Raw genomic sequence first — 15,618 nt, forward strand, 5'->3', positions numbered from 1 at the left:
AAATATCGGGCGGTGAAAGGTCGCGGGGGGAGGGGTAGAACAGAGAATTCACCCGGCCGGGTGAAAGGGTGGAGGGAAATAAATATATATAAATAAATAAGGCCGCTGTCTTGCTGGCTTTCCAGTTTCGTCTGCTCCGGCGAGTCGACGAAGAGGCAACCCCGCTCCCACCCCCACACCCCCACCCCTATAATACCACGGGCGGTGCTTCTCACCACCATTACTCGACTCTCTCTCTCTCTCTCTCTCTAGACAAGCACTAATCTCGCTAGCTTCTTCAGCTTCTCCCTCCCCCTGTTTGAAAGATAGAGAAGAGTGTATCCGAAGAAGGACGGTGGTTCTCGTCGGCGGTGAGACCCTTGTCACCACAGTACAGTTCTTTTCCTGTTCTCTGGATAATTGTCTCTTTTTTTTCTCTAAGACTGTAGAGTTTTCCCATATTATCTTTCCCTGTTATTTTATCCAGCAATTCTCTCAAACTCTCTCTCTCTCGCTTGGGGTGAAGTTGACAGTCGATGCGCGCATGGAGGGAGGAAGGTTCGCGCCGCCCCCGGTGAAGTTCTCCGAGCACCGGCGTAAGCTGAGCAAGCCGTGCAAGCCCCGGTCGGAGGGCCCGCGCGTGGTCCGAATCTCGGTCACCGATCCCGACGCCACCGATTCCTCGGACGACGACGAGTCCGCCGCCCACCGAGTCAAGCGCTACGTCTCGGAGATCACCCTCGGCGCCTGCTCCGCCGCCAAGGCCGCCGCCCGCCGCCGCCCCGCCGCCGCCGCGGCCCCGGCGGGGAGGCGGTTCCGCGGCGTGCGGCAGCGGCCGTGGGGCAAGTACGCGGCGGAGATTCGAGACCCGGCGCGCGGGGTTCGGATATGGCTCGGCACGTACAGCACCGCCGAAGAGGCCGCCAAGGTCTACGACAGCGCCGCTCTCCAGCTCCGCGGCCCCGACGCGATGACGAACTTCGTCTCGACCGCTTCGCCGTCAACGGAGTACGAGTCCAGCGAGGAGTCCCGCCATCTCCCCTCCCCCACCTCCGTCCTCCGCTACGCCGCCAAGGACGACGTCCCCAAGCGAGCCGACGACGACGACGGTGGCGCCGTCGTCTTCCCCTCTTCCGAAGACCTCGGCGCGCTGCTCGAGTTCGAGAGCTCGTCCTTCTTCGACGACTGCTTCCGCTTCGAGGACGCCGCGCAGGACAATGGCGGGCTGTTCTTGGACGAGAGTCATGGCGGGGAGCTTCTGTCCACGTCGTTAATGGCGTCGCCGTGGAGCCTCGACGATTGTTTTCAAGATATCGGCGACTTCGGCGATATGTTCGGCGCTGACGGCGCTGTGGCGGTGCTCTGAGTGGAGTGAGCGGCAGCCAGCGACGGTGCTTCACCCATTTTCCCGTCGTCTGCCGGCCGATTCGTCGGCAAATTTTGTCTCGGCCTCCCCACTATACCGGGGAATGGTTTTTGCCTACCCAACCCCCCCACCCTTCTAATTTTTTTTTCTATTCTTTTTCTTTTTTTGAATAAGAGCGGCGTACATCTAATCAAATCTCCGAACCCCATCTTCTCCGCACGTCTCGTTTTGACTTCCCCCCACTCTAAAACGGATGAAAGACGTCCGAGTATCAAATCCATGAAAGACTTCCGGGTTCCGTTGCACTTTCCAAGGAATGTCGGCGAAAGAGCGACTTGAACCCGTCTCAAAAATCCCGTCTTTCTTTGAACCCATCTCGGCAAAGCTGTTATTCGGAAGAAGAGATTCATGTTTGGGATGCCTACCCTTTTGAGGGAATCGTGCGAAAGCCGAGAGCGGGTCTTTCTGCGTTGACCTGCCGGAATTGCGAGGGGAGAAGATATTCTCTGTCGGCGATCTAACACCCGTCCTCTCGCCTTTCCTTTTTATGGAAAATAGAGGATAATTCTTAACTCAGGGGGACCGCAGAATCTACGTCGAATCCGGCGGGCAGCTACAAATCAGCTAGTCGGCAGAAAATATCTCATACTGCACCAAAAATGGAGGCTACTGAGGAGCGAGCTCATCATATAATAAGACGAAGAAGAAGAAGAAGAAGAAGAAGAATAAAAGAAGACGAAGAGGGCTTCTGCTTCTCTGCAAGGAGCTCGCGGCGGAGCTGCGGCCACGACGCTTCAAAGAAACCCCGTCGCTGTCCGGGAGCTCTGCAGAGAAGACGTGAAATATCGCCGTCTCGGGCGAATGGGGTCGCCTTAAACGCCTGCGGCTGCATTCATGGCGACCCACATAGAGATCAGATAAAAATGTTATCTTTGCGCCTGGTGTCTGGCAGCCGGCGCTCATCAGTCGGCCTCTGCGCCTATACCGAGGAGGCGCCGCCAGGTGGCGCCGGGCGTTTCCAAAGGCTCCTCGCCGCCCTCCCCAGGAAGCGGACAAAGTGGACCCTCTCTCCCGTAGAGTCCAAGAACATTCGCCGAGGCGGCTCCTCGGGACGGAAGAGCTACTCCTACGCCCCGCAGCGACTTTCCCGCAGCAGGTGTCGCCGTTTCGCCGCGCGCAGCCCCCTCTCTGATACACCTTTCAACTTGCTCGCGATTTGACGAAGTGGGTCGCCCAGAGAGCGCCCCAGGAGAATTTGGCGCTAATCGCTGTCCTTGCACGGCGCCGGGTTCGCTCTCCCATACAACGAACGCTCCCCTAGAGAAAGATTGCTTTGCTCTGCCCCCCCCCCCCGCGCAGAGTCTAGATTGATAGGTAGACAGACCGAGAAGAGTAGGTACTTCTTCGCCATCTACTTAGATTGGAGAGAAATGCGTGGATAGGTCCATCAGAACGTACACGGGTGGATAGATTACACATAAATTCCTCTAAGTACATATTATTTATGTACTCATTTCTCTCTGCTTTCTGAGGTTTACATAGACAAATGGCGAGAGATGGATGGAGTAGATATTTCGATGTTTGATTGGATAGATAACTCGTGAATTCTTATAAAATACGTAGGATCGTCAATCTCTAAATTCTGAGGTTTGTCCTGTTGGGACCTGACAAGCAGAAGTGGAGTCGGCGGAGCTAACGCCGCGGATAAGACACATTTCCCACGCCGGAAACGTCGGATAAGATTGTTTATCAGGCTCTAATGTTGGGCGTTCTCCTCGTTGCCTCTCGCCCCCTTTTCTGTCTCCAATAAACAAAGCACGAAATGATAGAGATACATCGGCGATAACCTCGGATTTTTCCTTGAAATGATTATGGTTCGGGAAAAACGTGCGTAAAGATTCATTTAAAGAACTCCCTGACGCATTGAATGCCTCTCTCCACGGGGGAGACAATGCACCGACGTCTGGCTCAGTCGCGCAGTGAAGACTCCATCCTTCGCCTTCTTCACCATCTTACCTCCATCTGAATTCTTTGAAAGACTGACACATAGAGAGAAATAAATCGATAGAGAGAGAGAGAGAAATCAGATAGACAGATCATTCCGCTTCCTGCTTCCATTACCGATTCTTTGAAGCGTTAATGGTGGCTCTGTACATGAATCTCTCGGAAAAGAACGAAGGGAGAGAGAGTTGGTGGCGCATCAAAAGACATGGCGGGGATCCTCATGTTTTCGTACAAGTCCAATATCTCTGTTTATAATAAAGAACACATCTCCGAGAGAGAGAGACGCGTGAAATGGTAATTCCTGTCGGCACGTGGAGAGCGATCTCAGAGAGAGAATTGACTGAGAGGAAATCCACAGAAAGAAATCGATCGAGCAGAAGCGTCGTCGGATCCCGTCAGACAACACCAGTCCTCTATTGGCCATTACCCCCCCTCGAGCTCAATGTTCCCTGGTTTCGCTATGGAGTTACTGTTCCATTTCCCCCCAGAAATTAACACCTGTTTCGAACAGGGAGGTCCCAAAGGTGTAATCTTTTCAATTTTCCACTGAACTTCAATCCATACTCGCCTCTGGGTCGACCTCCAATTTGAAAAAAATAAATTATTTTTTTCTACTTCCAGGGCTTCCGCAGAAGACTTGTTACTTCACAACCAAGCCGTCCGGTATTACAATAAACCAATCTGTAAAAAGGCCAAGATTTTGCTGTACTTCCAGAGTGAAAGCAGAGTTGTTACTTCACAAGAATCACAACCATGCCCTCCGGTATTATAATAAACCAATACTTTTTCCTGGGTCGGACTCCAATCTGCAAAAGACCCAATGATTTTTTCTAATTCCAGAGCGTAAGCAGAAGACGGGTTATCTCACAAGAATCACAGCCATACCCTCAGGTATAAAAAAAACCAACAATCTCTCCTGGGTCGGCCTCCAATCTGCAAAAGTCCCAATTATTTTTCTACTTCCAGAGCGAAAGCAGAAAACTGGTTACCTCACAAGAATCACAACCATGCACTCGCTCCAATCTGGAAAAGACCCAATTATTTTTTCTGCTTCCAGAGGGAAAAACCAGAAGACTTGTTACTTCACGAGAACCACAACCATGGCCTCGGGTAGTATAATCTCCTACCGTCTAGTCAAGATAGATAGAGCGAGAGAGGGAGAGTTAGACAGAGAGCGACAGACTGAGACAGTGGCGCAGAGACAGCGACACAGACAGTGAAAAGAGGAGACATGTGGAGATTATTATGATACGTCGAGACCACCTGGCCGGTAGTTCAGACGCACAGTCAAGTGGAGGAGGAGGCTCCGTTTTCTATGGGCAGGTAGTAGTAATACCCAGACGCGACTATTCCCACGGACTGTGCAGCCTCACATGGCCATGGAAGGTCTCTTAATGGGCCGAGATCGGCCCATTAAAGCTCATCCTCTGGCGGCCCACACGTCCAGCTTGGCCCCCTCCTCCCTTCCACAGTAGACTCTCTGCTGCTCGCTTGGCGCTGCACTGTTGATCTGCACCAGCAGCAGCGCGCTGACGGCGAACACGGCGGCGTTCGTCAGCAGATCTTTGACTTTGATTCTGACCGTTGGATTCCTCCCTCTGTTCGTCTCCTGATCATCACTGGGTTGACTCGGGGGCCTCGTGAACCAGGCGCCGTCCGATGCTTTGTGAATGAATGACAGGGCTTCTTCTATAACGCTGAACTTCTTTCCCCGGTGACAGGATAGCCTCATGGCGAGAACTTTGCGACTCTGCTCTAGCCTTGCAATGGCCGCATCTCGTTCCGTTTGCTGTTGCGCTTGCACCGTCTGAATTAAGAAAAAGGAAGTATCTTTCATGAGTCTTGAAAATTTTCCGAAAGAAAAATGACTGAGGATTATATTTTTTGTGAAATGAAGATTAATACTCAAAATGGTTCGCTGACACAAGAGCGATTAAGAACTTAAATACTCATAAAGTGTGATCGAAGCCCTCGACTTTTAGGAAATCCTAAACAACGAGACCACGACTGTCTATGATGGGATTTGAAATGCACGCATAATTCATCGCATATAAGTATGCTCCTTTCTAAAAATTGTACATTAGAGTTATCGAAGCTTTATGTAAAGAGAAGATGTGGGTACATGAAACAATTTTTTTATCAATCGCTTATCCCTCTTTTCTCCAAAATAACTAGCAAAAATTATAAATTACAAATTCGCGCATGTCACCCTTGATAACCATTATTGAGTAATCACATTACACTTCAATGAAACGCTGACCTGAGTTAGGTGCTGCGCCGTGGAAAACATAAAGATAAGAGAATCTTATCCAGGTTCAACCAGCGATTATTGCCAGGGGTTAATCATCCACATAAATTATTGATGGGAAACGCTGCTTCAGATAGACGTGATAGAAAACATTGCGACAAATTATTCAAATAGATATTACTGACAGGAAGTTCTATGGAGCAGAAAGAGCAACATCCAGATTAAAGACGCATTTTCTTGCCCTTTCTGCTCCATAGAACTTCTCAAAGCTACTCCATGGCTGCCTCATTAGAGGTCCATTCTCTCAAGCTCCTAAACAGAGCATCACCATCTCTGTCTCATGTCTATGTGAAGCAACGTTTCCCTTCATGGTATCAGAGATCAAGGTGGCAGGTTCAATTATAGTGCACAGACTTGGACGGGACAGTAATTCCGTCCATGGACGACAAATCGTCCCGTCCCAGAGTTCGGACGATTGACGGGACAAAGAATCGTCCGCCGGTCCCCAGACGGCACGATTGTTTCTTCCATGGATGGAATAACGGTCCTGTCCCGGGCCTTGGACGTCGGACAGGAGGGACTCCACGTCCTGTGAGAGTCATGTATCGGCCTGAGAGCTCCAGCTGGTATTTGACTGTGCCACGAGTCAAATTCGGAGTGGCTTAATGCACTGCTTCGTCCCGGACGTGAGACAGGCCGAGAATATCTTGAACGGGACGATTCGGACGATCTTCGTCTGGTCCCGTCCTTTGTCTCTGTCCTGGACGATCTTGCACTATAGGTTCAATCCCATAAGCAATTTACTGCACAGTCTGGCCATAAACAGGCCAGCGGCTAGTGTTTGGGATGAGTGTTGAAGTATAACATCCTGCTTAAAGATGAAAAGTAGGGCCCTTACTATCAGCTATAGCTTTTAACACAGTTGGTAAGAGCTTAAATTCAACAATTACTTTTTATTCCTAGCTGACTAAATGGTAATAGCCCTTGAAATCCACCAAACATGAATGTCAATCAAGTCCTTGAAATTCGCCACACATGAATGTTAATCATCCCCGATATAAGGTGCGTAGAGTTCTATGAGCTATTAATAAGTACTTTATCACTTTCTTTACGTTGGTTCAGTTAACCCAGCGTCTATTATGCTTAGTGGAGAACGAGCTGGTGGGAAAAAATGGAAATCGAGAACCAAAATTCTCATATTGCAGACATTAAATTAATGTCAATCATAGCATGACTACGACGTTATGTTCTTGGGTGATGTCTCCGCCAGATTTCTGGTGCATGATGGATTACGTTCCCGGGCTGTACAGGTAAATCAATAATGCAACGAAATAGCCTAAGACATACAAATTTTGGGACCTCAGCCAAGAACACAGATGAGGGCAGTAATTGCTTGACTAGAGAAAATAACTACATAATCAGCCATTTGCTTTATATTGTTGAATGACACAATTTTTTCTACTGATTACGCCCCAATTGGCATAGAAGAAAGAAAACACAAAAAGCTAAACAACGACACTGAAAATATAAGACAGAGCAGCAATCATGAATTCAAGAAATTGGAAAGATGGGTTTACGTGGAAAAATTCGAGCCGGTCCTCGAGATCTTCAAGAGCAGTTCTGATGCCATCGAGGCTCCTCACATCTGAAATGGCCGCCGCGTCCTCATCTTGCTCGAAGCCTTTCACGAACACAAATCCGTCTTTCCCCTCTCCACCGCCGCCACCGCCAGACCAAAAATTAGGGTCTTTCTTACCGTCCGAGTACCGGGTGGAATTCAAGAACTGCGATCTGGAAACGGCGTGGATGGCGTCGCTGATTCGGTCGTGGAGTTCCCATATCTTCTCGAGGGTCACCTCCTCTTCAACGCCCATCTTCCACGTCATTCTGGGAAATGGGTTGACGGGTTGCGAAGAGAATCGCTCGGGTTGACGGGTTGGATCGGGCAAGGAGCATTCGAGCACGCCCTCGACAGGGAAGAACTGTGAACTCCGAAGGCGGCGGGAAACCTTAACCTTCAAAATCAAAAGGCGTACTCTATTATATATATTAAAGGGATAACATGGTCCGGACCGGACAAAGACACGCATTTTTTCCCCAAGTTATAATTTATTAATTATTGATAATCTTACCTACTCCCTTGGGGAAAAGGAATAACTTATCAGGGGTATTTTGGGGAATTCGCTCTCTCTCTCTCTCTCTCTCTTCACTCTTCACTCTTCAGAGGAAACTAGAAACAATTATGGAACATCAGCTACATACTTCTAATTCTTTGATGTTACCAAAACTTATTATTCTGCATTGACTTCGTTTTCTTTCTAGGCACTACATAATGAGCATATTTTGTCTTCGTCTCATTGGACGCTGACTAGAACAATTTTATTACATGACTAGATGCAGAAACTTTATAGCTTGCTAATTTTACATGTGAAATATCATGGTAGATAGAAGTGATTTCAATTAATTGAATATCATTGGCTCTAAAAAGAATGGTCTATCCACTTCTTACCCACATAGATACTGCTCAAATATTTGTACTTTATTTGATCATGTCCGAGCAGAGTGGGTTGGAAGTATGATCTACATTATTGAATCCGAGAGAATTTGAAATTTAGTTGAACATAGGAAGTTTAAGGTTGGTGCATATTGACTTGGGTAGACAATGAGAGTGATATAGAGAAACTGAGTCATGATGGAAAATAAGAGAAATGGAAAGTCATATTCACTATATTCATTAACATTGGGAACAGTGAGTCCTGGATATGACGGGATGGATGATGATGGAGACGGATGAAATTGTGACGTACGGTTGATTGTCATATTCCATCACTCACCACTATGTGTTCAAAAAATCCGTCACACTTGCATCACAGGTCAGGGGCCCTCTTTCTCTCTCTCATCTTTTGTTCTATCTTTCTCTCCTCTTTCTCCCGGACATTCTCTCCTCTCTCTCTCTTGGTCTCTCTTTCTCTCCTCTTTCTCTGTCTTCCTCTTATTTTTGGGTCTCTCTTTCTCTCATCTTTCTCCGTCTTCCTCTTATTTATGGGCCTCTCGGTCGCTCTTCTCTCTTAGCATGTCTTTCTCTCGGCTCTCTCTCGCTCTCCGTCTCTTTCTCTCCCTATTTTCGCTCTCATTCTCTCTTTCTCTCCCTCTTTTTCTCTCTCATTATCTCATTCTCTCCTTCTTTTCCCCCTCAGTCTACCTCTATCTCCTTCTTTCCTCTTCTCTCTCTATCTCTATTCCTCTTCTCTCTCTGTCTCTGTGACTCTCTTTTTCTTTCTTTGTATTCTCTTTCTATCTCTCTCTATCTCTCTTTATATCTCTTCCTCTTCTCTCTCGGTCTCTCTTTCTCCTCTTCCCCTCCTCTCTTGCTTAATCTCTATTTCTCTCTCTTCCTTTTCTCTCTCTGTATCTCTCTTTTTCTCTCACTCTTTCATTATTTAAATATCAATACCATCATCCGCGACATCAGTCCCATCAGATCACCCATCCAAGACCCTCCCTTACTGTCACGTCACCTGTCACCAATATTTTGTCACATCATCTGTCACTCTCTCTGTTACCATGATGAATGTTGTGATGGATTATGTTTGTCTCTCCATAAAATGGATGGATGCTTATATTTTTAAAATATTGAAAGATGAATCATTTGAATAACCATGCGATTAGGCAAAAAATGTTTCTATAAAAAATAAATATAACAGCCGATTCTACGCGATCGATCTTAATTGTAAAGATGACATTGGAAGACGAGTGAGTGAGAGAAATGGATTGGGGAAATATGAGGTAATGAGTGAGTGAGAGATATGAGGAGAGGGGGAGGGAGACGGTTTTGAAAAATAAGGAAAAATGATTGAGTAATGGAAAGATAGATTTGAAAAATAAGAAAAAATGGTTGAGTAATGGAAAGGAGTTTTCATGGATTGGATTGGTAAATGAATGAAGAGGAGAGATATATTTTAAAAATGGATGAGAGAGATTGATTTTAACTATAAGAGGAAAGGAGGAGAAATGGTTGAGATATAAATAACAGATGTTGGCACAAAAGAATATGAAAGGGAGAGGCACATGTTGTTGCAACAGAAGAGAGAAAAAGAGAGAGCAGGAGAGATCGAGTTATGAAAAGAAAGAACGAGAGATAGAGAGCTTCACAATTGAATTTCTGAAATTAAGAGCTAGAAGTTAGTCTCAAAGGAGCTTTCATGGATTGGATTGTGTTCGATGATGCCTTCATATTGAGAGTAAACACTTCCAGAAGCGCAAATGGATGTGAATGAATCCAGATTATTAATAGCTCAGTGCAAGTGGAGTACCGAGACTTGGTCGTCAGCCTCGTCATATCCTCCTGTCGTCAGTCGTCAGCATCAAGAGAACACATTTTGGAGATCTCTCTCTCTCTCTCTCTCTCTCTCTCTCTCTCTCTCTCTCTCTATATATATATATATATATATATATATATATATATATATATATATAGAGAGAGAGAGAGAGAGAGAGAGAGATCCTTGTTCTAAGAAGAACCTTCAAAGAAATCTCTGATAAGAGGGATGACTAAACAACGAGAACCGATGCCTTTAAAAAGGCACACAAAACCAAGGCCTTACTGACCGCAAGATCACGGATCCTATTCTCTAGGATCTGCAACAGTGGTTGCCATTGTTTGGTCAAACCCCCACTCACATAATACTGGCTGGGGGGATTTGACACACGACAACATGTCATGGAAAACAGTTGTCCCCTGAATATGCTACACGAAATTTACATCTGTACTCATTATTCTAATCTTTCGTCTAGTTTTTTACTTTTACTTTGACAAGGATTTTGTCTCTCTCTCTCTCTCTCTCTCTCTCTCTCTCTCTCTCTCTCTCTCTCTCTCTATCTATCTATCTATCTATCTATCTATCTATCTATCTATCTATCTATTTATCTTATCTATCTATCTTATCTATCTATCTATCTATCTATCTATCTATATATCTACCTATCTATCTATATATAAATATCTATCTATCGATCTATCTATCTCTCTATCCATCTCTCTTATTTTAAATGAGAAAAACTTGACAAATTAAAACGATCTTTCGCAGCAAAAGAAGCGTTTACACCATACCGAGAAGAGTCTATGGAGAGCATTTCTACTTGCCTGGGCACAAGAGCTCGTGTCATTGAGGCAGTCCCTCAACCGCTTATACAAACAAACCCAGGGTCAGCAGCGGTATCAAGACCGAGGGAAGAAGAGCCATGACGAGACGAGATCCCCCCGAGCCGGTCGGCCCGACCTGGCCATTGCCGGGCTCCAGCAGCGGCGCGCTGGCGTTGCCCTCCGCCGCGGGCAGCCCGTCGCGGGCAGGGTCCGGCACGGGCTTAGCGGAGACGTCGATGCTGAGCTTCTGCCCGTCCTCGCAGTGAGTCCCCACGCCGCAGTAGTAGTAATGCGGCCCCGGCTTCGTTATCTCCAGCACTGTCGGTCCCTTATAGTGCATATCTATCACTTCCTTCTGCGTACAGTCCTCAAAGTCCTTTTTAGACACCTCTATCACGTTCTGTAGCGCCGGTGTGTACATGAAAACTGCACATTTATGGCATTATCAGATACAACTTCACAAAGAAATCAACTTGGTGGCGCAGAGAGAAAGAGAACGCGAGATAGATTAAAAAAAAGATAGACGCGCAGAAAAGTAAATTGAATTGAAAGACAGGTCGATCGACAGTTAGATAGGTATATGGATACATGGAAGGTAGATAGATAGATGGATACATAGAAAGGTATGTATATAGATAGGTGCGTAGATAGAGAGGGAGAGGACCCAGTTTGTCGCCGACGACGAAGGTCTTGTTCTGGGCCCATTCGCTGTAGAAGGTGGCGTTGGGAGGGATCCTCCATCCGAAGCTTCCTCCTACAATGTGGTCCAACGAAACGCCCGACACCGTCTGAAGAAAGCAACCAGCCGAAGCGAGCAGGATGATTAAGAGGATATGGTACTTAGCCATTCTACGGTCCTTTCCTTCTTCTTCGTGGTTTTTGACGGCAACAAGCCTTGGCGATTCTCTAATGAAGGATATATTCCTTCGCCGCTGGGGTCGCACAAGCTTTCCTCGTCGTGACAAACAGGGTCGTAAGGACTTGCTAAAACAAGCTCGTCGCCAACCTCCAGCTTCCCGCAAAAACAGACCTACCGGTCGTAGACTTCCGGTAATAAAGATGAGAGATCTCATCAAACCCGGCCTCGGGCTATTTTTGATTCCGTCATTCCGTAGCATTTGGACGTCGAGTTTATGAAGTTGGGCCGGTGCTCCTACAAATCCTACCAATGTCCAGACTCTTTCAAATATAATATTACTAGTAACGATTTTCATCAAATGGAGAAGTCCTTTTTGGAAGCTTGGTTATGTATCTCTACTTTCTTAGGAGGCAGACAATGATTCCAACTCTTTCTTCGATGCAAATAATTATACTTATTGAATTTACAGCAAGGACATAACAGGTGATCAATAAATTAATGTCTTGCCCTGGCCCAACTAGCCTAGTTGAACCATACATAACTTCACATGAAAAAGAATTAAGTTTCCTGCAGTCTTACGAGATATGGAACGCCATTACAAATTCACGACACCTCTTGCTGCTGCAAAGGATTAGAATATCTGTGATCCCTTCAAACTATAGCTCCATTGTGCCCAATAATTCCCCCAGACCTTACTGTTATATCACATTACAAACCACTCTTATACTATAACTATGGCAACCATTTACTTTGGAAAGATATCAGGAAATATTTAAACATAATAGAAAAGAGCTCAGGTCTGGAGATACTTGAATGGTTTGGAGAAATCAGCAGACTATATAAAAATATTATAATATTTACTTATATATTTATTGGATTGTAATCCCAAGAAAGAACAGTAATGATTTATCACAAGATCAGTAACAAGTTCAACTGAATTTAAAGCCGAACTCACACCAAACACCTGAAGCAGCCTTCAGGTAAAGTGAGATGTATTATTTAGGAACGAGAATACTACAGTATAGTATTTTACATGATATAATTAGGTAATTAACAATATTACTCTAAAATTTTTTAGTATTTTATCATGATGAACTTAAATTTTGTTAATAATTTATTGTTGTTATTTGGGTAAATAAACGAAAAAATTATAAACCTTAACTCATCAATGTTATGAACTAATTAGTCATTTACAAGGGTCCTCTCCACAGAGAACCAATAGTAGGAATCTAAAGCATTTTTAGATGGTAATAAGGGAATTGCAATAAGATGTCTTATAAATTAAGATTATGGTGCAATGAGAAGTATGATGAATAAGATATAATAATATTATAAATAAATGGTTATAAAATTAAAATAAGTGAGCATGATGAATGATGATAATGGGTTAATGGATGGATCATGTGTATAATAGATGTGAATGGATGTGGAGTGTTGGAGGTGGATGAATAGATGTCAAGAAGTTTATGATGAAGTAGGCTCAAGAAGGCTCATCACAGATACTTCTATTCTACCATGATTATAGAATTTTACACCTTGGTCAAAACACAGACGTCATTGTACAAGATGTTCTTGTTGTCTTAGGTCAGCAGACCACTTATACCACCATGACTTGAATAAATGTTATTGATGTTTAGGTATAATACGATCCAATGATTCATATATATCAATTTAATGATTTTTTTCTCTAAAGTGAACCCACCATTTTTTACCTAGTATCTCCACACTAATTGTATGAGTAAGACCATTTTTTGTTATTCTATCTGGATAGCTCGATGTCCATCTTGAGTATACATTGAATAAGACTATTTATATTACACAATTATATACTAGTAGTCATTATATTATGATCGCATTGTAGATTCACTAAGTCATTACGTGCATTTAGGGACTTCATTATCAACATCACACGAGAACAATAAGGAATGAATATTTTCAATGAAATTAAATAAAACATGAAAGTGTATGACCCTCTTCATGACTATATAAAATATGTCACTGAATTCTGAAAAAATCCCTCTACTTTTAATTGTGCAGGGATACATGGATCAATGGAAAAAAACTATTTAGATCACAATCAATGTAATTTAGGTCACAAAAAAGGAGGAAACGTGGAAAAATGGAAAGAAAGTCGAGAGTAATATTGGAATAAATGTGATTTTGCCGACTCCAAGAAATTATGAACACACTGTGTTTTTTGACTCGAGAGAAAGAATAATGGATATTAGAAGTACATTATTTTCTCTCAAAGAGAGAATTACAAAGTTTACATTGTCGTGTATCCGTAGAAGTGCAGACATGCATCACTTAAGAAAAACCACAAAGAGTTTAAGGGTGAATTATTTGGGGTAGTCTTTGTCTCTTTCCTATTTCCATTCGTATGGTTGGATCCATAGAACCTTTATTCATGTATAAATCATCTTGGAATTACTCCCTACTTTAGTGTACGAGTGAAAGAAGTGATTTTGAGATCCATAAAGTTTTCTTGGTGTCCATCAATGATAAACGTTAGAAGATGAAAAACAAGTGGATGGGCTCTCTTGTTGTCACAAATTGCCATGACCCTAACTGAATATAAGGGTCCACAACGAGTCTTTATACACTTACATCATTGCCATGTTCTCAACATCCATATATCGATCCATTCATATTCATCAGTCCAGATCCATCCATTTTCATCCATTGATCCATCTCAGCCATCTGTTATCATTGTGCATGTATCCATCTTATTCCATATATTATCATATACCCTTATCGTCTTCATATCTCATAATATTCGAATATTATACATATCTCCTCTCGTCCTCTAATCACCATATAAAGGCTTCATAAACCAATTTTTCTCTTGTGGAGATGACTCTTTCTCATCACTTACTAGTTAGAGTTTCTTACAAGTTAAGGTTTGGAGAGTTTGTTTTCTTAACTCAATTAAACAATGATAATTAAATATCCAAAAACTGATTTCACCAATAGATCGCTTTAAAATTTTTATTTATCTTGTATTTCCCGACATGGACTGCCAGAGCTAAATACTACCCCAAGTTTCTGATAAATCCAATAGCATTGACTTCGATATTGGATGTGGCACTTATAAAAATGAATAGGTAGCTCTTAATGGAGAGGATTTCTTATAAATGGGCGAAAATATGACATATTATCTCACTGCGTTAAATCTTCATTTCAGCAAACTACTCTCTTATTTTATAATGTGATAAACTCAAATTTATGGTGTTAATTTGTCATTGATATTTGAGTTAATCAATAAAAATTTATAAACCTTCACTCATAAAATAATTTGAGTAGTTAGTAATGAGTAAGTGTCATCTCTATATGGAACATGTTTTAGGATTTAAATATGTTTTATATGATGATTCAAGAGAAACGAGAGGAGATACATATAAATATGAGATTGTGATGTGATGAATATGAGGTGGTGAGAGTGTGATAATATCTAGTTAATAAGGATTATATGAATAATAAGATTATGAATGGGTAGGATGACATGGATATATCTAATGGAAATGAGAGTATGAGACAGACGAAGACGTGAAGTGATGATGGATGTAGAAGATGAGTAACAAGATAGGATGATGAGATGAGTGAATGGATGTGAGAGGATGTCGATGGATGATGGTGAAAATAATGATTTTAAAAGAAATGATAATGACCTAATGGATGTATATGATGGAAGAATGGATAGGTGGTTGTGAGATGGAGAAGTGGATGTGGATCTAGAAGCGATGTGACGAAGAGAAACCAATGTAAGGCAAGAGACTAACCTTAGATCCCTATGTTTTGCTAGGATAAAGATGCTTTTAGGATGTTGATCATCCTCTCCACTTCTCCTTTTATCTTTCCCATGTTGGGTTCTAGAGGCTTAGATCTGGATGAAGAAATTAAAACGACACGTAACAGAAGACTTTTGTGAAATCGAACGACATCAACAAAAACATTGAATCAATGTACCTTTCCACGAATCACATCCATGATTTCTTGGATCCTGGAGTGAAATGAGTTGG

At 43.5% G+C, this 15,618-nt stretch overlaps 3 protein-coding genes across 5 annotated transcripts; 1 reads left to right on the forward strand and 2 right to left on the reverse strand.

Annotated features, from left to right (window-relative positions):
• Nucleotides 1–186: 186 nt before the first annotated feature.
• On the forward strand, nt 187–1,512 carry LOC144703352 (ethylene-responsive transcription factor CRF2-like). Of its 3 annotated transcripts, none has more exons than XM_078575514.1 (2): nt 187–370; nt 506–1,512. In XM_078575514.1, the coding sequence occupies exon 2, from the start codon at nt 524–526 to the stop codon at nt 1,343–1,345; it is 822 nt and encodes a 273-aa protein (XP_078431640.1). In that variant the 5' UTR covers nt 187–370; nt 506–523; the 3' UTR covers nt 1,346–1,512. The 3 variants fall into 3 exon arrangements, with proteins under 3 accessions (XP_078431640.1, XP_078431641.1, XP_078431639.1); XM_078575515.1 differs by having other exon boundaries at nt 187–350; nt 513–1,512; XM_078575513.1 differs by having other exon boundaries at nt 188–350.
• Nucleotides 1,513–4,409: 2,897 nt separating this feature from the next.
• Nucleotides 4,410–7,610, reverse strand: LOC144703353 (plastid division protein PDV1-like). Its single transcript, XM_078575516.1, has 2 exons — nt 7,175–7,610; nt 4,410–5,156 (listed from the first exon to the last, which is right to left on the reverse strand). Exons 1-2 carry the CDS (start codon nt 7,481–7,483, stop codon nt 4,770–4,772), a joined length of 696 nt encoding a protein of 231 aa, XP_078431642.1. The 5' UTR covers nt 7,484–7,610; the 3' UTR covers nt 4,410–4,769.
• A 3,052-nt stretch (nt 7,611–10,662) lies between these two features.
• LOC144703170 (uncharacterized) lies at nt 10,663–11,967 on the reverse strand. The gene is made up of 2 exons (XM_078575281.1): nt 11,405–11,967; nt 10,663–11,166 (listed from the first exon to the last, which is right to left on the reverse strand). Exons 1-2 carry the CDS (start codon nt 11,952–11,954, stop codon nt 10,784–10,786), a joined length of 933 nt encoding a protein of 310 aa, XP_078431407.1. The 5' UTR covers nt 11,955–11,967; the 3' UTR covers nt 10,663–10,783.
• Between the last annotated feature and the right edge of the window lie 3,651 nt (nt 11,968–15,618).

The sequence above is a fragment of the Wolffia australiana genome, chromosome 5 (genome assembly GCF_029677425.1).
Source record: "Wolffia australiana isolate 7733 chromosome 5, ASM2967742v1".
Taxonomy (NCBI): Eukaryota; Viridiplantae; Streptophyta; class Magnoliopsida; order Alismatales; family Araceae; genus Wolffia; species Wolffia australiana.

What these genes read in the sequence shown, in the direction of transcription:
- LOC144703352 (XM_078575514.1), top strand. Translation starts at nt 524, where the DNA reads ATGGAGGGAGGAAGGTTCGCGCCGCCCCCGGTGAAGTTCTCCGAGCAC.
- LOC144703353 (XM_078575516.1), bottom strand. Translation starts at nt 7,483, where the DNA reads ATGACGTGGAAGATGGGCGTTGAAGAGGAGGTGACCCTCGAGAAGATA. An exon ending in ACCGGCTCGAATTTTTCCAC is followed by an intron (nt 5,157 to 7,174) that starts GTAAACCCATCT and finishes TTCTTAATTCAG; the next exon opens with ACGGTGCAAGCGCAACAGCA.
- LOC144703170 (XM_078575281.1), bottom strand. Translation starts at nt 11,954, where the DNA reads ATGAAAATCGTTACTAGTAATATTATATTTGAAAGAGTCTGGACATTG. An exon ending in CGTCGTCGGCGACAAACTGG is followed by an intron (nt 11,167 to 11,404) that starts GTCCTCTCCCTC and finishes ATAAATGTGCAG; the next exon opens with TTTTCATGTACACACCGGCG.